General features: G+C 38.3%; 1 protein-coding gene across 1 annotated transcript in view; it reads right to left on the reverse strand.

The window, feature by feature from the left end:
* The window catches only part of man1a1 (mannosidase, alpha, class 1A, member 1), a 198,545-nt gene that overhangs the window by 98,948 nt on the left and 73,314 nt on the right, over window positions 1-26,283 (reverse strand). Inside the window, exon 4 of the mRNA XM_022662004.2 lies at window positions 14,068-14,148. Coding sequence (XP_022517725.2) covers window positions 14,068-14,148 — 81 coding nt within the window. The remainder of the gene's footprint in view (window positions 1-14,067; window positions 14,149-26,283) is intronic.

Genomic DNA, 26,283 nt, shown 5'->3' on the forward strand with positions numbered 1-26,283 from the left:
GCACAAAAAAGAAGAAAAGTGAGACCGAATGTCCAAGAGCACTAAACAGAAAGCACAAAGGATCGATTCTTAAAAAAAAAGAAAAAAAAAAAAAAAGACAGAACACCTGAGAGTGAGACAGTTAGAAAGAAAATGGGCTAAAAAGAGTAAGTGAGAAAATACAAAAGACAAAAAGAGGAGAGAGGCTTTGTTTGCACTGTAGACAACATATCTGCAGCATTATTTGCAGAAACACTTGAGACATAACGCAAATATACTTTATGCAAATTGGAATTGAAGAGAACCTGTGGTACATCGTTTACTGAATGGTCAGATCTCAGAGCAGAGAAAGCTAGTTGCTCGTCATGCTGCACTGAAGCAGTTTGGGCGAATGTAAAGATCCAGAGAAGAAGATGCTGATTTGTCCATCTCTGTTTTTTGTATAACGTAATAAGTCATGATCTCTCGGTTACCAGACTCTAACGTTCCATCTCTTTTCTTGCTATTCCAGTTCTACTGGTGAACAGGCTCAACACAGCTGCTTTCCAGTGTGTTAGTAATGATACAGCCCCTTAGAGCACAGCCTAACCTGCGGGACAGGAAACACACACCACCCTCAACAGATTAGCATAATCTACAGTGCCATGTTCAACCCCTCGTGCGACCCCCTTTGTCACAGGAAGAATGCAATCCACATTGTTTAAATGCCAAACGAGGCTTGTCACTCAGCGCAGTGTGCAGTCATTAAAGATGTGCCGAGTTTGTTCAGTGTGTCGTCTAATTGGGGATGCGCACGAACGTTTTTGTTTACAGTAAATATGCCTTATGACAGAAACAAATGACTGTGGACCTGCGGCGACGATGATTAATTTCCTCCGTAAACAAGTGAAATAGCCTACATTTTTAAATCACATGAGCAGAAGCAGGAGTAAACAGCGGAGAGCGGCCTTCAGCCCACCGGCAGATAATGAGCTCTAATTCACTCACTAATAGACAATCTCAGACTGGGCAGAGGCTGCAGAACGGGCCGGAGAGGCAAAACTCTACAGCACACACACAACAAAACACATAGCAAAGATTAGAAAAGGACAAGTGAGGACATCAAAGAGTACATCTGAGATTAGATGTAAAAGTTTGACTCAGAGACTGTAAAAAAGATGGACGTCGTGTCGCCGTTCCCATTCATTTAATGAAAATGAAGCCAAAATCTTCCGCCATGTTGGTGATACTGATACCCGAGTCTGCGCAGTAGAGACCAGAGGAGGGAGAAAGACTGTGGAGAGACAGCCTACTCATTTAAATAACCCCGCCCCTGAGGGCTGTCTCGTGGTCACAGGCAGCAGAGCGGGGCGGAGCGAAACTGACGGTCTGTTATTGGTCCCACCCATAACCAGCCGTTTTACAATAACCACACCTTTTTTGAATAGAGCTGAATAACGTTTTAAAAAATGAATTCTGTGGGGATATAAAAATTTGACAATATAAGCAGAGGTTACACTAGCTGTTACATTTAAATAATGGAGGTAGAATTACAGTATATTAGAAAAAAACGTGATTGAAAGTTGTCTGTTTTGCCATTGAAACCTATGGGGATGGGTGGGGTTACACAGCTTTCTGAAACCGAACAGCAGGGGGCGCCCGACCTGTGGTGGCTTCACTTTTGAGAGACGATGCTCTGTCCAGCTATACACAGTCTATGGTTTGACTAGTTTATGTTAAATAATTGTGCAGCCTCTACAGGTCTGGAGCCAGTTGCACCAGTTGTGCGCAAGTTCAAATATTCGCTAGTTGTAAAGTAAGTGTTTACTAAATTCAGATTTGCACATTACTAAATCAAAATGGACTAAATCACACAAACTATTATATATGTAGGAGTCAGATGGGTGTAAACTGCAATTAAACCAATAAAAAAAACTATTGCTATCGTTTTGAATGATTCACAACAAATATATAATTTAAATTACAATTCATCATCAAGTAGCTGAAAGTTCAGAATATCTGTTATCAATATACAACTAGGCGACTAGAAGAAATGCTCACAGTATGCTTTGCTAGTCAGTGCTAGCAGGCAGTGTTCTGATGAGTAATGATCAGCAGACAGTTCTTCAGAATTCCTCACACACTAACTGCTGACACGATGCTGGAATGCTATTAGAAGTCTTACAGTAAAGCAGGGTCTGCTCGAAAGGTTAGAAACAATCCCTCAGCGACTAAACTTCACTCCTCACTGCTCCTGGAGTTTACCACTTTTCACTTCAGTTCAAGCACTTAAGATCAGACGCTCAAATGGATTTCTTTCAAACGTCCATCTCAGACGTCCAGCACCAGGGCAGGCCATTCTTCATCCCCCTCAGCTTAATGCAGCCTTACAGGCTCTGATATAACGCATTCAGCTCAAATACAGTACTGTTTAAAAGGCATGAACTGCCATGAAAAGATAAAAAAAATAAAAAATAAATCCAAGTAAAATCAGGTCTTCTTTTTGTAAAACACAACGAGGCTTGCGTGAGGAGAGCAATCCTGCTGAATGAGAGGGGGGAGCTGTATCTGCCGGGATGCTCTGAAGATGAGTGAATAATACCAGAGGAAGAAGCCTGGGAGCCTTTCCTTTTTGTGCCTTTATCACCATGATAAAGCAATGCTACTGCTAATGCTAATGCAGCAGACATAGCCTGGTCTAGTGATGAACAACATCCCATGTTTACGCAGGCTGGATTTTCGCAGCTGTGTTGAGCAAGCAAACATCATAGACAAGAACACGGTAAAGATATTAGAGGGAAGACTTATGAGTGTCCAAAAACATTAACTATACCGAGTTAGTAATTCAATCTGGTTTAAATGGTTCTTTAATTCTTTTTTTTTAAACATTAGGGCCTCAATAAATATAATTTAAAGACCCCAAAATGGAGTCATATTTTCTTTAGTTCTCTCCCCGGTAATGTTAGCTAATTTTCCACTGATTTTAGTATGTTAGGAAACTCACCGCTAATGTTAGCAAGCTTTCTCCTAACCTTAGTTCTATCCCTGATAACGTGAGCTAGCTCGCTTTAGCTAGCTAAAGTTAGTATGTTAGCTAGCTTGCCGCTAAAGTTAGTATGTTTGCTAGCTTGCTAGCCGCTAACGTAAGCTAGCTTTCTCCTAAGCTTAGTTCTATCCCTAATAACATGAGCTAGCTCGATTTAGCTAGCTAAAGTTAGTATGTTCGCTAGCTTGCCGCTAAAGTTAGTATGTTTGCTAGCTTGCCGCTAAAGTTAGTATGTTTGCTAGCTTGCTAGCCGCTAACGTTAGCTAGCTTTCTCCTAAGCTTAGTTCTATCCCTAATAACGTGAGCTAGCTCGCTTTAGCTAGCTACAGTTAGCTAGCTTGCCACCAACGGTAGTTCTGTCCCCGGATTAATGTTAACGATGGGCCACTGTGTTTTCCCATCTGAAAAGTTAATACCTGCAGCAACAATTTACAGTAAATTTAAGATAATTTAACATAATCCCTAACTACCCATATTTAAGACTTTAAGAATCTGCGGGAACCATGGTTTAGGGATGTCATATATAAAACAAATATCACCAAACTCTGAAGCAATTTATATTGCTAAATATGGTAGATAACACATATTTTACTAACATCTGGTAATTTACCAGATGCCAAATTTTACCAACAGGACAAAGCTCGACCACATGCTGCTGCCCAGACATAAAAATCTGAATAAAAATGTCTGGGTTGCTATTTAACACTATCAAAATTCCACTCCTACCACAAAATCTGCAGGAAGAGTGAAAATATTCAAGCCTCTTGTGAAAGACTATAACAGGACACTATTAGGGACCTTTCAGGACCTCCACTATTTCTTCACATGTAACTTAATAACTACTGCACATATCAGTCTAAATGTTTAATCATGTATTTTTCATGATAACCTTTATCTTCCTTTAGAATAACATTACAATCAATCAGCCACTCCATGTTGGGTACACCTATTTTTTAAAGAACCATTATCAATCACCAACAGGATGAGCATTGTCCTGCTGAAATAGCTTACCAGATCAATTACATTTTATACACAGCTCTGGAAAAAAAATAAGAAACCACAGTTTTTCTGATTTTGCTATATGTTTGAGTAAAATGATCATTGTTTTTTTATTCTATAAAACTACTGACAATATTTCTCCTAGATTCCAAATAAAAATATTGTCATTTAGAGCATTTATTTGCAGAAAATGAAAAAATGGCTGAAATAACAAAGAAGATGCAGAGCTTTCAGACCTCAAATAATGCAAAGAAAACAAGTTCAAATTCATAAAGGTAAGAGTTCAGAAATCAAAATTTGGTGAAATAACCCTGGTTTTTAATCACGGTTTTCATGCAGCTTGGCATGTTCTCCTCCACCAGTCTTACACACTGCTTTTGGACAACTTTATGCCACTCCTCTTGCAAAATTCAAGCAGTTCAGCTTGATTTGATGGCTTGTGATAATCCATCTTCCTCTTGATTATATTCCAGAGGTTTTCAATTTGGTAAAATTAAAGAAACTCAAGATTAAGTGGTCTCTTATTTTTTTCCAGAGCTGTATTTGCAATTACAGCGATTATATAATATTACAATTGACAATTGAAGGTGAAGCAAACTACTTAATAGCTGTATCTAGTAAATTGGATAGTATAGAGCTGTCAACATATTTCTACTGCTAGTGTAAAATAAAGCCAGTAAGCGTGGAACAGATTGATACTGACTGAGACCCATGGACTCAGGTTAGTCAGGGTAGAACAATTTTATAATTTTATCTATAGCATGACAGAACAGATTCTAAATGTCTCTTGCAAACACATACACAGCATCAGCATCAAAAACACAGATACAGATATGTACATCTCTCATCAACTTAGCAGCAAAAGCCTTTATCTGGAGGAGATGAGCACATTGGCAGTGTGAAAGTCTGCGGCTCTAGCCGGCTGAGGCTCAGAATGAGTTTTTGTGCTGCTGTTAATCTCCATGAGGATATTGCAGTTTGCAGGGCACAGTCCAGTGCAGGTGGGCAGATGGTGTTTGCCAGTGGTTATGTAAAATGAATTACAGTGTTCAGATCGATATGTGATCTATTGAGGGAGTTAGGTGCTCTGATCTGGCAGGTGGCTCGGTCCCAGAATGCACTCATCACCAGCCATGGAGAGATTCATCCTCTAATCAGTCACACAGAGAACCAGACAAGAAATTAGGAACAGCAATCTGGAGACACCTTGGCCTTCAGCAAGTCTAGCCAAGGGTAAAGCTCGAAATTTACAAAAACATCAGAAAGCACATGCATCACTTCACAATTGGTAAATCACCAAACATCTTGGTTCACTAAAGAAACGGCTCCTTAATCAAGCTACCGTACCTGCTTCCAGCTCCAACACAAATGGCTGTAAATTACTAAGGTTAATAAATTCAGTCACATGGGTCTATCGCAATAATTACATTATCTAATTGCACTAATCGTACAATACATGGATATGGCCTCAATCATATTTACTGACCTCAATATCGCTCATTATGTGTTTCTTAGCAATGACATTGTTGACATGTATGAGCTTGTAAGTCTACTGTGTTTATGATGATTTTTTTAAATATTTAAATATTCTAGTTTACTAATTACATTCCATTTACAATATGATTATTATTAATCATTACAAAATCTAGTGCTCTTTAAAAGGGTGCATTTGCACTGACAGGTTTTTATAATAATGTTATAAATGGCTTTTAAAATAATTAAATTGTTTATCGCAATTATTGTGATAGACCTGCTGTCAATCAACAAAAACTATTCTCCAAACGGCAATTCTACATAAGAGCGGGAAAAAAAAATCTAAATTTTAAGCGCCAGCAAAAGCTAAAACAATTTTGCTCCTTTAAGTTATTTAGGGCATTTCTTTTCTTTTTACTTTCTTTTTTTTTCCATTTTCTCACTAACTTACACGGCCAATTACCCAACCCACTCATTAGGACTCTCCTATCACTAGTGATGCCCCAACACACCAGGAGGGTGAAGACTAGCACATGCCTCCTCCGATACATGTGAATTCAGACTCCGCCTCTTTTTAAACTGCTGCTGATGCAGCATTGCAGAGTAGCATCACAGTGCAATTGGAGGAAAGTGCAGCGACTCGGTTCCAATACATCAGCTCACAGACGCCCTGTGCTGATCACCTTTGGAGTGATTTTGAAGCATTTCTATTGGTCAAAATAAGAAAAAAAAAAAGATCTAATGTAAAGTGTAAAAAAAAAAGAAAAAAAGAAATGGAAATACAAGGTTTTTGAATGACTGTAAAAAATTCCATGTCACATAGTTGTTTAATTGCATTTTGTGCCAAATCAGCAACATATTGGCTATTTTATGGCATCAACAACGTTCGTGACTTGAGCATCACAGACTTAAATCAGTTTCTTTATACAAAGGACTTCCAGAAAATTAAGTATTTAATTTTAATTTAATTCATATTCGTAACCCTATAGTTAGTACCCTATGTAGTAGTAGTAGTAGTAGTAGTAGTAGTAGGAGTATTAGCTGTGCATGGTTAGCTGCGGTTCAATCCTCAGGTTAGTCTTTAGGCAGCACAGTGATGCAACAGGTAATGCATATTTCACAGAAAAAGGGGCCTTGGTATTATGGGCTTGATCCCTAGTCACTGTCTGTGAGGAGTTTGGTGTGATCTCTGCCTTATGTGACACTGCACATCCTGAATTATTTATACTATACATGCAGACATTGTGATACCGATACTGAAACGATACACTGTACAGCCCTACCATCCACATACACAGACCAACACAAACCAGATGGCATTACACAACACCACACCACACAGTGAGGCCCTTTAAATACCACAGTAAAAGGCACAAATTAGCAGCTTGCCCTTTAAAACATGCTCTTTTCTTGTAATGGGAGGCATCTAGACTGCACTATACACACACTTGACATTCACAATCTGTTCACTTATATTTACCAAAGACACACAACACACAACACAAGGACAGCACTACTGGCCTTAGTGTGGTGAAGTGTACAACCAATTAAGACAGTAATCACACTTATAGCATTTTCCTCTTTACTCACTGAGACTCTGACACACAAACAGAGAGAGACAGACATGTGGGATGAGCACGAGCCTGTAGGTTGTGTCAGTACACTCTGTCTGATGAAAATTTCATCAAAGGGGTTGAGGCAGTTTTTAGTGTTAGCCAAGTGAAGACGCTGACAGCCAACAAAGCCACATTAAAAAAAATAAAAATAAAATAAATATTCAGCTTGCAGTTAGTTCTCAGTGATCATCTCTCAAGATCTGCTCCTCCCCCCTCTCACACTAAACAAGCCGGCCCAAGCTGAACTCAGTAAAACAGCATCATACAGTTACAAACCACACAGCATGTTTACTGTGTAGAACACGTGATTAATTTGGTCACCTTTTTTACCAGGATATCCTGCAACAAGAACATACAGATGCAGCTACAACCAATGCAGACTATCCACCATGGTTTGCTATATCGTATTGTACACAATAATATCGCCAACATTTTTCAATATCGTGAAATATATATATATAAAATACCCTAATATTTTGTGCAATAGTACCCACCTCTATCACATCAGAGTACTACTTTTTTCACACTGAAAAAAATTCACACTGTTCTCAATTCCCAGTTTATATCTACATTATGTCTACATTTATATCTTTATATTTTATATCTGTCCAACATCATCAATTATTCTTTAATCCTGGATATTTGGAGATATTTGGAGTGCATTATCAATATCATGACATCTAGTACTATTCTTGCATTTTTTAAAATCTCAGTTTGTTGCAGTAGTGTATTGTTGAAAAAAACAAAACAAACAAAAAAAAAAAAAAAACAGTGTTTTCTCAAGAGTTTCTTCAAGAGTTTCGATATCATGAAAATACCATGAAATATCATGATATCATTTTAGGGCCATATCGCCCACCCCTAATATCCAAAAAAAAAAAAATCCATGAAATATTGTGATATTATTTTAGAGCCATATCACCCACCCCTTATATACAAAAAATAAATAAAAAATCCATAAAATATTGTGGTATTATTTTAGAGCCATCAGAGTACAACTTTTATGGCTTTTTGTACCAAAAGTAAAAATCACATTGTTCTTATTTCACATTAAATATCTACTAGAGACCGATATCAGATTACACTGTTCAAGTATAATTTTACTTTCATTCTAATTTAATATTTTGATGTTATTTTACGGCCATATTGCTCACCTCTACCATCAACTAAACAAAGTGCCAAATCGCTTGCATTTCACACTGTTTCTAACTCTGTGCTATTCTACATGTAATAAAACAGGAACTAGAAAAGTCCGTGACTTTTGCCATGTCTTTTAGAAGCAGTATATGCATGTGTGACCTCCCTACTAGGTCATATATCTGTTTACAAGGACAACTCTAGCCTGATGCCACCAGTCACACTCATTACAATCCACTGAGCTGTCTAGTAATAATGCCTTGTAGAACGGATCCCCAGTATACAAGTTGTCAAGGTGGATCACGTCACACGACCATCTGGCACCCACAACAGGCTCACACACAAGAAAACACCTCACAACGTATGCAGGTGTGGACATTCCCAAGCTGTAACCATATCCATAACTTAAGATAACAATTCACGATCAATTTGCAAACTGTAATCCCATGAATTCTGGCACATCAGTGTATTTATTTAACAAAGAACGTTCCACTGTATTTTTTTTTTTTTTGCTTTTTTCTTTTGTTGAGATGTCTAAAAGCAGTGCAAAGCATTCTGAATTCCCCCAACCAGCCCCCCACAATGCACCACAATAAGCAGTGTAGAAACGATGCATCTCAGCATGGGAGAAAAATGCATAATGCAGCACATTGTTTGGTTTGAAGGTCTGCATTCTTCTTCTCTGAAGAGAGAAGTGTTTAGCAACAATGCTAAACCTCTCCACAGAGCTTCCACCAGATCTTCTACACGCGTCTCCTTTCAGAGCCTTTCTATAAAACCCAGTTTAGAGTTAATTAGGCCACATTACTATACATACGTTTGGCAGCAGGTGCGAGCTGTTTTCTCGTGAGCAGCACTACTGTTGTCAGACTGCACGCTACAGCATCACACAGATGGCATGACATTTAGATGTTTCTGTCACGCTGTAATAAGCGAGGTTGTATAAGGTAGTCTCCAAAAACACTCACTACCCTCACAAAGCCTGTTCCTCCTGTTCCCTATAGCAGAGCTCTACACAGTGATCTGGATTCCTGACTGCAGGGAATAGTGATTAAGGCACTGTTTGAGACGGCGTCTGTCTGAGACACTTCTCAAAACAGATAAATGTAGAGCACAAACATTGTAGATCACAGTGATTAACTTAGCATTAATACTGCTGCTGATTATGATTAGTGGAAATAAATCAAATTAGGAACAAATGTGGATAGAATTTCTAAATATTCTAAAACCAAGGTACAGTTTTAATAATGGTAATGTGGTTTAAATATACTGTGATACAAATTTTGGCCATATCATCAGGTCCTAACTGTAGATCATGTGCCTCTTAAAGAGGCACTAAACCCTAAACCATGTATTTTTTTTTATTAATAGCTGAATGTGTTCCTTTGAAGTTGTGAAACATACCAAACATTTCCCAACCTTTAAAAAAATGCATTTATAGAGGTCATTTCAGCCTCTGCAGCGTCCTCGCAGGTTTAACTGTGCTATAGGTGAAAATAATGTTTCATACACTGCACAGTCCAATCAGCTCTCCTTCCTGCTGCGCCCCTAAACCCATACATCAACCATGGCCCTCAGGGGAAAGAAAAAAAAAAAGCTTTTTTTTTTTTAAAGCATTTTTTCAAATTTGAGCTGAGGGTGGAGTCAGACTAAACCAGAGGGTTTAGTTACCTTTTAAGAATAATGCAGCACTTTAAGAAAATACAACTGTTTAAAGACTCTCAGAACAGAATGTGTTAAATTAAATAATATGCCAGCAGAGAGAGCAGGCAGAGAATCTAACAGTGGAAGAGAAGCAAATATTTGATCAACAGGAAGCAGATTGCACCGGTTTCTGCAGTGCTCTGCCATTACATTCAGGAAGAGGCTTATAAATCAGGCCATCATGAAGGAAGTGGTGGCATTCTTCCTGTACATAAAGCACCTCATATAAATTTACTGGCTTATCCCTTTGTTCAAACTTATCTTTCTCTGGAAAATCTGACACATCAAAATAAAACCATTTATTTTTCAATAAGAACACTGAACCCATAAGAACTGGCTCACATTTTTCAATTCTATGTTTGCTGCTTACAATAATAATAAAAAAAATACTACTACAATTTTAAAATGACTACTACAGTGTTAAAATATTTTTTTAAGTAAAGGAAATTCCCATATGATGTATATTACTCTACTATCTCACAAAAAAATATTACAATTAAGATAATAAAATTTAAATATTAACTTGTTAAAATGAAAACCAACTTAACTACTTATGTTTAATTCATTTTTTTAATTATTTACTTATACATTATTCCAGAAACATAAAGAACATATCTTGATATTGTGCAAACACCTTTGTAACTTACATTTCTGTTTACAGCACCGGTCACAAGTTTGTACACAGCGCTTCTCTTTTTAATGTTTTTCTTTACTTTTATTATTTTCTATATGTAGCTCAATATTGAAGAAAACAAAACTAAGAAGGAACGCATACGCAGTTATGAAGTAAATGAAAAAAGCAAAGCATTAAGCAAAACTAAATAAGTTTTATACTTTAGATGCTTCTTTTGTACAAGTAGAATCTTTTAATATGATGCCAACTTTGCCCTTTTAATATTTGTTCTTTATTCGTATTACTTAATACATATTAGTTTGTGTGGCCAAACTTTTGACTGGTAATGTATATAAGAAAAAAAAAACTGCACTAGCAGCTTCTTCTTTTTTTTTTTGAGGTGCTGCTTAACCTGAGATAAACAGGGATAGCTGCTGGGGAGGGAAGGTAGGGTGGTGAGTGATATTCTGCTGTCGTTTAAGACAATATGTGCCTGAGTGAAGACACGTGCTCTGCACAAAAGAGTGACAGATAACTAAGCACGACTGAAAAAGATTATCATATTATCACATTATCATATTTATGAATATTATATCATATTTATATATTCAATAATATCCATAAAGTTAATTAACAGAAGGTGTATCGCTGGTGTATCCATCCATTTTTCGAGCAATTATTTATTTATTTTTTTTAACCATTGTATTTTTGTACAAATTTGTTTCAGCCAGAGGAAAAGTAACATGCTACCCATGGGTGCCACTCCTAGGACACTTAGGAGGGACTGTCGACATCACCCACCCTTTACAGAGCGACTCCAGATCTCTGAAGCATAGCTGTGGGTCTCTGCTGAAGGCTAGCCACACTTCTTCCAAAAGGCAGTGTTCAGAATCTCTTAAGCATAATGCCAGTCTGGAGCTTTTACAGCAGTGATCTGGAGTGGATCTGGATCACTTCATCAGGAGACAGACAGCACTTTATTTGTTTCAATAAGAGCATTTAATTAATGCTAAACAGCATAAGGCAGAGACACCGGTGGGAAAAGGCCTGTTATTAGCCACGGCGAGTCAGCAATGGGTGTTTGCCCGAGCGCTTAAAGTCAAGACAAGCTTGAGCCACCGTTTGGCTTTTTAATTTACCAGAGCAGGCACAGAGCGCGCTCTGTGAACGCCAGCCGCTGGAATCTGCCAGCACTGAGAAGGTGGAAAGGGGGAAGAGTGTGTAGTACGTGTGTGTGTCTGTGTGTGTGTGTGTGTGTAAGAGAGCGAGGGGCTTGTTTAGTTTGGCTCGAGGTCCGGGCAAGCAGCCGGACCGCCAGCAGTAGAAAGACCCCGGGCCTCCAAGCCTCATCTAAGAGGTGCATTGTGGCCTGCCAATTTTAAATGTCACCCACTGATTAACAGACCCCACCACACAGGGCTCAGAGAAGCACTCCATCCAAGACTCTGATGTGTGCAGCTGAGAAACCAGCAAACCAGGGCCTGGCTTACATCAGCACGACAGGACCAACAGTGCTTCTGAGGAGCTAAAATAATTACACACAAAAGCAATAGAATTCAGCTATTTCATTTAGTGTAGACAGTGACTAAAACTGTTTCCTACTCTGTTGTTTGTACTGCGATACAGAAGCAAAGTTATTTTATTAAAGATACTTAAAAAAAAAAAAGCATGACTCTGGCTATAAGAGAAATGAACAGTATGTAAAGGACCATTAAATATGATATTTTCCGTAGTAACTAAAATATCGTCAGAATTCAGAATAATCATATATTAATAAAACCAGCTACGTTTAAGCATCCATGCTTCAGACAGCATTTTCTTACTTGAACTGTGTGGAGTTGTGGCCTTTGACCCTACTTACTACCATCCCACCAGTGCCATTTCCACACCCTAAGTTGCTAGGTACAGACAACAGCATGCAAACAGTGTGGCTATATTTCTGCTAAACAGGTAATCACTGAGCTTCAGGTAAGTTGCTGACCATTTGTAGGTAATTGACCACCACCACTAGTGTAGTTGAGAAGCACTTTTTGTACATGCAATGCTATATATTCACTATTTAGCTACAGAGTAAGATTCATCAGAGTAAGACCTAGCCAACAGGGCTGCACAAAACTGAAAAAATAAAATAAAATACATTGCGATATTCTGTTGTCTTGTAATATGTCCTATGATATTGATATGAAAAACATGAATTTTCTTCAAATTTTGGTAAAAGGCAAAGATCTAACATAAGGTCAAGATGTTTATTATCTCTATCACTGATATGAGTAAAAAAATAATAGAAAGAATGTTAACAGTTGTTCATCTTTAATGCAAAATTAAAACAGTGTGAATCTTTCCGTTTATCAAGCGACGATTGGACATGTGTACATTGCAATATATCACTGCTGAAACAATATATTGTTCAGCCACACAAGGCAATACAATAAAATTATTATATCATGGAATTTAAAGAGATATTCACAATACAACCAAAATGCATCAGCAAGCCAGTAATTCTTAAATACTGCTATTTAATTACTACTAATGATTTTGAATAAATATTTTTGCTGAACATCTTCCAATGCTTATTAAAGCATATTGTTAATACAATAGGAAAACTGATCACGATATGATAAAAGATCATCATATTAGCCAGCTCCAGTTTATTCCATTATTAGTGAACTAAATGTTCGCTCCCTATATAGTGCAATACTAATGAGGGAATACAGATCTATTTGAAGTCACAGCCAATTAATACTTCTGGAGGGTTTATTATAGACGCCTGAGTCAGCATTTACTGTTAATCGCCTGGGCCAAGCTGAATCTTGTTATTTGCAGCTGTAAGGAGGGATTCTTTACATTAAACGCAAATCAGGGCACATCACAAAAAGGTCTACGTCTTAATCTTGTCTGCCAGGACTAAAGTATTATTACGCTCGCTCTCTGCCAAAAATACATTTAAAAATATGAATCATGATCTTACTTATTATTATTCACATTTTTTTTTTACATTTTTTAGTTTGTTTATTTAAGAAAAAATGGAAAATCATAAATGGATATCATTTTATAGCCATTTAGGACGTGTTTATTTAATTATAAAAATGGTAAATTTTGATACCGTAATAATTAAAAATATATTTAAAAACCTAAAAAGGCAACTTGGATGTTTTCTTCAGATCAGGACTCAAATGAAGCAAAATAAATAAATAAATAAAATAAAGTAAAATAAAATTAGTGATCGAGATATGCCTACTTAGTATTATTATTTTAGTGTCAGAATTTTCCCAAACACTAATAAAGCATAGAGATCTCATCATATTATACTCCACCTAGCGCAATCATTCATTGCATATTTATAAAAAAAATTAAATAAATAAATAAATAAAAAGTCATCAGGCTTGTTCCAGTCATCTGGAGCCACAACGTCAGCATCTACTCAGTTTACGTATCACATCTCAGGCGGTTAGTGCATTTCAACACGTTCACGTCCAGGAAATCCGCAGCCAACGTCTGTATGTAGTCGTGCATTTACATACCTCTTTGCCCGAGAGATAATAGGCGGACAGCAATCCTCCAACGAAGCGGATGTTCACTTCAAAGACGGAGATTTCAGCATTCTGAGAGGAATAAAAGCAAGACAGACAGAGAGAGAGACAAAAGCAGAGGTGATTATCTGAGCTTATATAGAATTGCTGGCACTGACTCATAGCAAATCACAGCTGGCACCAGATATGAGCATGTATGTGTGTTTGTGTGTGTGTGTATGTGTGAGCGTGTGAGGGGTTCAAGTGTAGTATACTCAAGTACATAAAGCTACAAGAGAAGAGAGCAGCCTGAGCTGTGCTGGGAGAGAAAAAAAAAAAAAACATATATACACAAACAATCTCCCAGCAGACAAACGTATTCCAGAGGATATTTTCTTATGAACCTGTGAAACCATCAGCACTGGGTAAAAGGGTTTCCCACAGAGAACACATACATACACATACACTCAAACACACACACACACACACAGCACAGAGCTGCAATGTGCAGACTTGAGTGTGTACGCAATTTCAAAAGAAAGTACATCATTTCATCCAGTACGTTTTGCATGCTGTGAAGCCAAACAGACTAAAAGGAGAAGAAAATGTTTATTAAAAAAGTTTATTTAAGAGTATTTCATCTATGCATATTGGTTATTTAATGAGTATATTAACCATGGCCCCTTTCCTTTCCATACAGCTAGGAAGATGCTGCCGATGAGTACTGGCCAACACTGATTGGATATTTAAACTTTCCTCCACATTTCACTACATTTATTTATTCCAAATTTCATTTAGCTTTTTCTACAGACATGAACCTCATTTTAATACCCCTTTATAATTATGCGGCAGATGAAACCCATTCTATATTCCATTAAACCTCAACGTAGTTTGAGTGTGATTAACATTAAAGCATTATGTAAGAATTTGTTATTTCTCACTATTATGTATCACCTACATTTTTAAACCCCTTAGGGACACACTTTACACAGGCCTTTCTGGACAGACACAGAACCGGTATCGAAACATGAAAGAAGCATGTAGACTAAATTGGTAGAGTACTATTAAAGAATTTTACAGGAATGACAGGAATTCATGTTAAATATTTCTTGTAATTGTTGTCCTGTCTGCTTTACCAGCGGTTTTCCTCAAGTCAGTGGATTTGATTTAAGTTGCTATTTTTTGCATTTTAAGCTGTTTTTGGCTTCAAAGATTTGTAAGCGAGTCCAAATAATTTTTAAATACATAGGTAAATAAACTGGTCAAAAAAAGTGCCAAATAATATTTTCATTTAGGGCATTTATTTTTCATATTCATAAAGTTTTAAGAGTTCAGAAATCAATATTTGGTGGAACAACCCTGGTTTTTAATAACAGTTTTCATGCACATTGGCATGTTCTCCTCCACCAGTCTTACACACTGCTTTTGGATAACTTTATGCAACTCCTGGTGCAAAAATTCTAGCAGTTCAGCTTGTTTTGATGGCTTGTGATCATCCATCTTTCTCTTGATTATATTTTAGAGGTTTTCAAATAGTTTTTTAAGTGGTCTCTTATTTTTTCCAGAGCTGTATTTTAAATTATGATTGTTTAATAAAGTATTTCTGATTTGGACCCTGACTTTACCCACAACAAAAGACTTTGTCTACAAAACCTGATGAAATATTTCCACTTATCTGAACACATTTACTATGCATTTTTATTATTATTTTTTTAAATAATGACTCACTTTCTTGAATTTCATAACATTGACAATAAGTCATGTATTGGTCCATTTGCAAACATTTAAATACATATGCAGGTATTCTCTCTATATATAGCCATGGCTTTTTTCCATGCTTCAATAGATGCTTTTTTTGCTGAAACAGGCATGCATGCTACTTTGCATTCCTTCCCAAACAGTTGCAGACTCCATGTTCTACTGAGAGAATCTTAACAGTAGTGCCACTCTCTGTTGTCCCCAAGTTTCACCCGAGGTGAAGGCCTTGTGCAACTTCCATAGCCCAGATTTGCATTACAGAGCATCCCCGAGGCCTGGCCTGCGTGCAGCGTGGGCCACAGGCTTCACACTCAATAAACATTTCAAAAGGAACGCTGTGCTTCAAGATTCTGAGTGGAGAAGAGGAGAAGCTGGAGTTGGAGGAATTCTGATGCTTTTATTGATGGGAAATAATTAAGGCTTGAAGTCTGCAGCTTCACAGATGGAGTGGTTAGCAGCTCTGCAGAGGCACTTCAGCAGCTAGATGCAGTAAAGACGTTTTGACAGGTGACTTCACAGCACACACGGGGGGATTCTACTGATGAGCTCCGGAGTCACTAGGGACAGCAGAAGCACCTGCTCACTTGGAACTGTTATAGGAGGATGAAATGCACAAATATTTACACAGTCGGTGAGCACAGACACTTTAATAGTGTAGACATTATTCCAGACTATTTCAAAACTAAATCTGGTCCATTGCAACGGCTGTTCTATGTATAATTTCCCAACCAACACTGTTAGCCCACGCAACTGATATTAACCAACATGCTGACGCATCAGACCTACTCTCGAGTCACCTGCAGACATGAATATGTTAAGCTGTGATGTCTGAAAAAACGTAAAAGCATCAGACTGCAGGAATGTCCTCTTCAGTCCATCTTTGGCGTTGAGAAGCAGCTCAGATCAAAAACGTGAGAATTTTGCTTTGAGAGGCCGACTTAATATCAGTTCAAAACAGCAAGTTGTCATGATTAATAGAATAAAACAGATTACTCGATTTTCTTGATGTTATAACACAAAAAATTAAAATGGTCCAAAATATACGCCACTCCTCTGCATGTGTTAGTGACTGACCAATCAGTGCTTTTGGGGGCAATACCAAACATATATATATATATATTTTTAGCTTAATTGGATGATCACTAGGGATGTGAGAACACAGTCATCTCACAATACATGATTTTGGGTTGAAGAGAACGAGACAATTTGAGATTTTAACAATTTGTATAATTTTTTTTTATTCCAAAATTGCAAAAATATATGATTAAAAATAGTGCATTTGACTAAAACTGACAAAACGCAAAACCGCAGCTGATTTTTTTTTTATAATCATCTTGTAATGGATGTCAATGAGCCTCTTAAGACTTTAGAACTATTGTAAGAATCAGTATTTAACTGGCAATCTTGCTTCAGGCTTCTAAATCTCTCTGCATGTGTTTGGGTGTGGCTGGGAACACAAGACTCAACAGCCACACAATTAGTGAAAAACAGAACAACGTGTTAAAGTCAGCAGATCAGCACTAGGGGTGGGCAATATTATATCGTATACAATATATTGTGACACAGAAATATCATGATATTAAAAATCCATATTGTAATAATAGGGCTGTTCTGTCTTAAAAGTAGTCTATTATTTACTGTGAAGCTTTAGGTGTATTTATTGTATAATTGTTTTAGTTTGCAGTTTATATGCATGCACTAAATATTCTGCAATATTATTTGCAGCATTATATTATTTTATGCTATATTATTTATTTTGCCACATTATGATGATTCTGTTATACTATTATACTATATTCCTGAAATTAATTAATTATTTTAGTTTTCCTATATCTCCAAGTATATCGTTATCACAAAAATACCCTGAAATATCGTGATATTATTTTAGAGCCATATCGCCCACCCCTAATCAGCACATCACTAATTTTATTTTAAACAATTTATTTCAACTAGGATTTTTAACACCCACCTGAGGTAGTTGGTGCTAAATGCAATGTGTCAATGCGTGTGTCCAACAATATTATACACCAGCCTTGCCCAACAGACAACTCGCTCTTTAGAGCAGCTGTAGGTCAAAATATTCCCACACAGCTGATTTAAAAGAAGCAGGCAGGTCTCTTAGTACATGTGTATAATTTGCCTTTACCATAATCAGACCCCAATCAGCTTAAGCTATGCTTAGCATGGCATGTTGCCAATGTGTGCTACCTTTCTTGGAAAAAGTCCCTTTCTCTTGTGCAATTTGCTTCCACATTACATCCAATCTGTATAATGTCTATAACATTATAATTTAGTTCAACAGCATCATTAAGCAGACTGCACACTCCTTGCCATTGTTTGCTTTTTATGTTATTTTTAACTGTCAAAACATGGATAACAAGGTGCATTATGCGACACTAGTAAGGAACAGGGGGGTCACAATGTTTTCCTTCTAATTCAGCAGCTCTCACCACTGGGTTGTGGTGGGGTACCTAAAGTAAAGCTAAGCTAAGTAGACAAAACTGTAATTCTATAAAAAAAAAAAAAAAAAAAAAAAAAGACGAGCACCAGATGTTTTTCTAAAACAGATTTCTATCCTCAAAGCTGGTTATTTGGGTGAGTAAAGCGCTTCTGCACAACCTAGTCAGCCCTGTGATTTAAACACATGATCTTTCGGTTGCTGGCTCACCTCTCTCAGTACTTGGCTGCCTGCCAGCCATCCTAATGAGTGAGTACTTATGTAATAGTGACAACAGTACTACAGTATATTGTTAATTATAGCAATGCTGACACTGTATGAGGCAACAACATGAAAATAATCCCTCGAAAATACTTATGTTCCACAGCAATCATCACCACCTTCAGATATGCTGGATAGTTTTTTCTTTGAATAATTCAGATGAATGAGTGAGTTTTTTTTTTTTCAAAAAACTGCATTTCTTTATTTATTCACAAAACCAATGAGTTCAAAATACACCAACATGTCAAATGTCATGAGATATTAAGACTAGTATCTTGTCCCATGTGATTTTACATGGAAATTATACACAGGATGTGAAAGTATGGGGGGACCTGCATTGAATGTGGATGTGATTTCTGCCAGAGTCGCTTGTCTGCATGGACAATTTAGGCCGGACACCACCAGTCATGATCATTACCACCCACTGTGCTCGGCCCACTGTGGGTGGTAATGCCTTCTGTACTGTGGGTCGAAGAAACTTGAATGCCCTCACAATTTTATATCCCATCCATCTGAATGGACTTTCAGTATTGCTTCACTATGAACGCACTGCCCAGTAGGGCTGGGTGATATGGATCAAAACAGCGATATATAATATACATGTCTATATATATCTTGATAGAGTAGCCTAGTAGTTCTAACAGCACTTTATATTGTCAACTGAAAGGCAATTCAAATTACACTAATTAATTACAAACAACATATTTTTCAAATAATTTTTTCCCACCCACTTCAAGTAGTCTAAAAAAAAACAAAAGCATAAAAAATACTATGTGCTTTTGGGAAAAGTGCATTTATAGTGTTTAAGAAAAGTAAATAAGTAAATAAAAAGTGAAAAAAAAAGTTTTTAAATATTTAAGAGTTTTACTTTTTCATTTTAGGTCTATTCTCATACCCATGTGAAAGAGCTGATTGGTCAGTTTAGTGATTAGTACAGTGCTTAGCTTAGTGCTAAAGCTTCAGGCTGCTGTTGTTTATTTGTGCTGTGCTCCCAAAACATAAGACAAGCTGATGTTGAACTGTCTATATCTAAAAAAAAAAATAAATAAATAAATAAATAAATAAATAAATAAATAAAATCACATTGTTTTAAAGCATCTGAATGCGCTCTGTAACTCTCCTGAATCTGCACAGATCTGATTGGCTGAGGAGAATATTTGTGGATATAACACGTGGCCTCTGAATTTCCTGCACTACAATAAACACTTATTATATTATATATATATATATATATATATATATATATATATATATATATATATATATATATATATATATATATATATATATATATTTCTCAACAGTTTATCAGTCCAGGTCCACATTGGGCAACATCCGGGTCTGGACTTAAACTGTGGTCCGCCTATTAGTGAACCCTGCTCTCTACAGAAAACCTTATTTTTCCTGCTGCTCATTTGGCACTTTGAATCAGAGCCATTGCCAAATTAAAATTAACCTTTGGTTTCCTTTTAACTAACCAGCTGCTCTTCCATAGCTTCTGTCATGTCTTTATTCATCAGTCTGCACACTATCTCTGAGTGCAGGACTTGCTGGGGAGTTGTGTTCATTGAGGGAGATGGGTAGGGCAGGGTGAAGTAGTGCAGAGAGAGGGGGATAAGAAAGACAAACTGTCTGAGCTAAATGGAATTATAGAAAAAAAAATATCAATAAATCTTAAAAACTCAATATAATCGTCCAGCCCTAGCACCCACTCTTAGTGTCACTTCACCATCAACATGTCGCACAGTGGTCAGCCTTACTCACAAGATAACTCCTCACAATGTATGTGCAGCATAAGTGTGGGCGTTCTTTAGCAGTCCCCTGAGGCAACGTTTGATGATCAATATATACAGTACACACTTCAATCCCATGGCAGTTTCCAGTTATAACACGTGGCAGTATAGCTTCAATTCAGTATTTGTATGGTTCATAGCATGCAGCCTGAATAAAAATCATGCATCTTCAGCAAAAGCCCGCAGGGCCTCCTATATCTAGGATCTATTTGAACGAAAGAGGGACATACCCCACTACCCTGAATACTGAAAACCTGCCTGCCTCGTGAAAGAGTGGAAAAGGTCGAGGGGGAATACACCGAGAATCCAGATGAGGCCAAAGCAGCCTCGCTGAGCTTCAACATATTCCACAAAGTCGTAATCATTTATTTAACTGCACAGCTGGGCCAGTGTTTGAATAGCAATGCAGAAACTAATCATCGCTCCTAGCGGGAACAAAGACGCGGGCGCACTCGTGCCTGTCTGACACAGGTCTGCTGGAAATGTGCTCAACAATAAGCAGACCTGAAATGTTCCGCAACCCAAAAAAAGAAGAGTCATCGGCGAGAGCATCTGTATACAAATGAGGAGAAAGGCAGAAAAGAAAAGCACGCCGGCCTTCGTTTTCTAGTCCGAGCTTCCCTCCAGCAAGTCATACTCATGAAAAGGGATGGTATTTACTATTTATGTCTCTTTGTGAGCAGGTCGCCGGGCCCGCTGGCAGGGAAAATGTCTCAGTGCTGTAACTCTGAAATGTTATCTCTCTCAGGTTTGTGTCGAGTCTCCGCGCGCACTCATTACAGCGCGGCTGCCTTCTCGCCGACAGCGGCCGAGAGTTCAGGTAATACATTCAGCCGTGGCCTTTTGTTCCTCCGCTGGCCTTTCAGACGGACACCGCGGGGCGACAGGCCTAGATAAGACCTTACTCTCAGGCTGCAGAATGAGAGAAACAAACACCCAACTCCCAACACAAACTCCCCCCGGTGCAGGTCAGTCTGATGAAAGGCTGATATTTTGCCTTTGATAAGTACAGATCCTGTTCCCGGCTTCACAGGCTAATTCATCCCGGGCCTATCAGTGTCGTCTGCTACATGTCCGTCAAACTCAAGCTTTGATATTTGAGGGCTGGCAGAAGGACAACAAAATGTGATGGACATCAGGTTTACCATCATAACAAGGATGCAAGCCAGACTTGTGTTGCTAAAGGCCATATACTATATTCTATATATGAACAGAAAAGGATTTTGTATTGAGTGTTGTCATTTTGTATCAATACATGGCATCAAATATTGATATTTTTAATAAAACATCTGACAGATCTCAAATACTGTACTTTCTTTCTCATTTGTTCCTAAATTTCTTTGGATATTGGCATGATGTCTAGCTTTTGATTATCCTTTGGTCTATTTCTCTTGGCCAGGCAGGTTCTATAGAAGTGTTTTCTTGATTGAGAACAGGTGTGGCAGTAATCTGGTCTGGGTGTGGCTGAAGAAATTGTATGTAGTTGTGTAAACCACAGTTAAGTTATGTTTTAACTGGGAGGGATGGGGTCAAACACCTTTACACAGGATCATGTAGGTTTGGATATTTGGTATATGGTCTTTGACAAATATTTAAATTCGTTTGATGATCTAAAACATGTAAGAGTGACAAACATGCAAAAAAACATAAGAAATCATAAAGAAATCACTGTATATGGTATGGTCCATCATAAATAGTTATTGGGAATACTGTGAAGTTTTGTTGTAAAGTGTGAAATACATTTAAATTAAACTGATATTAAATTTCTTTCTTTATTTCTAATTTCTATCCCATTTTCTCCCCAATTTTCATGCCAACCCACTCATTGGGACTACCCCTATCACTAGTAATGCCCCAACACCAGGAGGGTGAAGACTAGCACATGCCTCCTCCGATACATGTAAAGCCAGCCAGCACACTCGGAGGAAAGCACAGCGACTCTGTTCCGACACTTCAGCTCACAGGCGCCTTATGATAAGTGCACCATCTCCCCACCCAAAAAGAACAAAGCCAATTGTGCTATCTCAGGGTTCCAGCAGCTGGTGGCAAGCTACATGAACGGGATTCGAACCAGCGATATCCCGATCACAGTGGCAGCGCTTAGCCCGCTGGACCCTCTGAGCAGTGAAATTCCTTTTAATAGGTCCCTTCTAATACAATATCACACTGAAATTCAGAAAGAATTTAAGACTGACTCATTCTTTACTAATAACCATAAACGGCTTACAGGATTGCTAGGTGCTTGATTTTATACACCTTAGGCAACTAACTTACTAAAACACCTGTTCAATTTGATGATTATTCATTTTTTACTATATGGTATCGATGTAAAGGAAATGTTGGTATGCAGTGCGCTTCTCCCAAGGAGTGATTAGAAATGATCTTGGATCAGTACGTTTACTTCTAAATGTGTGACAAATGAATGGCCATTGACTGGAACTTGAGCAAATAAGATGTTCCTATACATTTCCTGTTTTGCTTGTTCCTTATCTTTTTTGGATCGGCCCACCCTCAATGCACATCTGTGTTCCTTTGATGCACTACCTCGTTGAGATTTGGAGGCATGTATAGCACTGCCTCTATGAGCTACACTAAAACACCATCACCACAGCTATAAAGTCTATAAAGAACTTGATTAAAGTAGTCTCCATTACTTAATCTCAGTGACCAAAGCATTTTCCCTTTTTCTATCTGAATAATAAAACATGCTTTCAATTTACACCTGTTTACTTCATGTGGTCTTATATTATGATGCATAATACCAGACTAATATTCTTCTCCTTTTCTGTGAAGCTCAACCAGCTCAATTAATCAGGACTAAATGAATATCAAAATGCGTCAGAAATTACACCACTGGCTTATGCCCAATTAATCAGCACTGTGCAACCTCTACCTCAACAACTTCACACTGTGGATCTCTAAAAGACTTGATTATGCGATACAAGAAAATGCATACTTAAGCTATTTGATCATTAGTACATTTTACCATTAATGTAATTTTTGGATATCCAAGTTCAGACAACTCCTTCAAAGAAACAGATGGAGTACCTCTGTTGCCCTGCACAGATTTCACAGCTTCTAAACACACCTGATGACACTAATGAACTAATTAATAATCCCTTACTGGGGTGGCCTGTGTTTATTAGGGCAGGGAGATCACTGCACTGAGCAGGAAAGTGGTAATTCAGAAATGGGGTTCAGAAGCACTGCTTCTAAACAGCTATACCTGTACAACATAGCAGTTATTTTTTTTTTAATGATTTATACATTTAGGGTATTCACTTGATTATAGAGTTTTCCAATACAAATATCAGAATATTCTAAGAAATTAAAAGTTTATTGTAATTAAAAAGAATGTAATTGCTTTTCTTGCTATTATAGTAGCACTATAATCAATGGCATGAAACAATATTACATTACATTTAGCAGACAATTTTATCCAAAGCAACTTATAACTTACAACTTACAAATAATGATCAGAAGAGAAGTTTGAGGCAAAACACATTTTTAGACAGGGTCTAAAGGAGGCTAAGGGGAATAAAGGGATAGAGAAGTGAAGGAGGGGAAGAAGGAAATGAGGTAAGAAGTAGTTAGTGTGTTAGAGGTGTTAAGAGAGTAAGTGCTCTTTGAAGAGCTCTGTCTTCAGGAGTTTCTTAAAGATAGCGAGAGATTCTCCTGATCTGGTAGTGGAAGGTAGTTTGTTCCACCATTGGGGAACTCTGTATGAGAACAGTCTGGATTGCTTTGTGTGAGTGTTTGGTAAAGCGAGGCGACGTTTATTGGAGGAGCGCAGCGGCCGGGAGGTGGCGTAAGTCTTCAGGAGTGAGTGCAGGTAGGAAAAGCCTGTTCTGTCATCACCTTGTAGGCAAGGGTAGGTAGGTAAGGGCTTTAAATTTTAATACAAGCAGCAACCGGTAGCCAATAGAGCTCAATGAGCATGAGTGACATGTTCCCATTTTGGCTGGTTGAAGACCAGGCGTGGTGCTCCGTTCTGGAGTGGCTTCACTACACAAGCCCATTAGCACTGCATTGCAGTAGCCAAGGCATGATATGATCACTGCTTGTACCAGGAGTTGGGTGGCCTGTTGAGTTAGAAATGGTTGAATCTGACAGGATCAAGTAACTGAGGCCACATGGTGCGTAAAGGAGAGCTGGTCATCAAACAGAAGACCCATGTTTCTAGTCAAAGTCAAAGTCAAAGTGGTTTTTATTGTCATTTCAGCTATATACAGAGTACACTGTGTATCACCAGGGACCATGGTGCACATAAACACAGTGTAGACAGAACAATAGTGCAACAGTACAAAAGTGCAGACAGACAATACAACACCATACAGACAAAGAATAGTAAATAACAAGACAGTGTGCAAATTATGCAGTGTGCAAAAAAGACCAGTTAGGCAGTAATTACCTCTATTACACAGTGTGCAATAGAGTCCAGTGAGGTAGTAGGGTTTTTAGTGCTTTCCATTTTCTGGGGTAAGTGGGGTAAGAGTGTGTGTGCATGTACAGAAAAACCATCAGTTCAGTCTCTGCAGTTGAGGAGTCTGATGGCTTGGGGGTAGAAGCTGTTGCAGAATCTGGTCGTGCTGGACCGGATGCTGCGGTACCTTCTTCCCGAAGGCAGGAGGGAGAACAGTTCGTGTGAGGGATGGGTGGGGTCATTCACAATGCTGGTTGCTTTGCGGATGCTGCGGGTGGTGTAAATGTCCGTGATGGAGGGGAGAGAGACGCCGATGATCCTCTCAGCTGTCCTCACAATACGCTGGAGGGTCTTGCGGTCAGAGATGGTGCAGGTCCCAAACCAGGCAGTGAGGCAGCTGCTCAGGATGCTCTCAATGGTCCCTCTATAGAAGAGTGTGAGGATGGGTGGAGGAAGACGGGCCTTTCTCAGCTTCTGGAGGAAGTAGAGACGCTGCTGGGCTTTCTTGGCTGTAGAGCTGGTGTTCAGAGTCCAGGTGAGGTTATCTGCTAAGTGGACACCAAGGAACTTGGTGCTCTTAACAATCTCCACAGAGGACCCGTCGATGTTGAGTGGAGAGTGGGTGTGTTGTGCTCTCCTGAAGTCAACAACCATTTCCTTTGTCTTGTCCACATTCAGGTGAAGGTTTTTGACTGTACACCAGTACAGTTCTAGCAAACTTTGTCGGGGAGATTGAGAGTGAGTCGATAGTTATGGTGAAGTTGTGTTGGATAGATGGTTTTGCTGGTAGAACCAGAAGTTTTAAAAAGGTTTAGTTGAAGGTGGTGTTCCTGCATCCATGCAGATATCTCAAAGAGATACAGTGATATCCATGGAGAGATCGAAGAGTCTTTAGGCGGCAATGACCGATAGAGCTTGGTGTCGTCATCAAAGCAATGGTAGAAGAAGCCATTTGAACAGATAACCTGACCTAGAGAGGTGGTATAGATTGAAAAGAGAAGGGCTCCTAGTACCAAGCCCTGGGTAACCCCAGTGAATAGTGAATATAGTTTATTGCAATCACTTCTAAGACATTTTATTGTGTCCAAACAAAAATGGTAATCGTGACAGGCCTACGAACAGCTGAACGAACTCTGCCAATCTTCTAAGAGTCTGCACTCTGCATTCAGTATTCTTATCACAGCCCTTCACCAAACTCTGCTCTCAGACAAGCAGATAGTGGCACAGGTCAAACAGAAGAGCAAGACTCCACTGCAAAGCCTTAGGATTATTCTGCAAGGAAAGGGGCTTCAGACAGCAGAACCCAATTGCTTAGTATTCCAGAGATATCTTGAATATTAATGACCGATTCGCCAGGGCTTTCGTTGATGCTTTCATTGTTGGAATCGCTGGAGGGCAGAAGCAAAAGCCTTTCAATTAAAAAGTTTGTTAATACTCTTCATTACAGTGCATACAGTGCAGTGTCTTTCCCTCACTTTCTCCACACACAGAAACTTGTGGCCTGGACAGGGGTTCTTCTTTTTTTTTTCTCTCTG

Source organism: Astyanax mexicanus, chromosome 1, assembly GCF_023375975.1.
Source record: "Astyanax mexicanus isolate ESR-SI-001 chromosome 1, AstMex3_surface, whole genome shotgun sequence".
NCBI lineage: Eukaryota > Metazoa > Chordata > Actinopteri > Characiformes > Acestrorhamphidae > Astyanax > Astyanax mexicanus.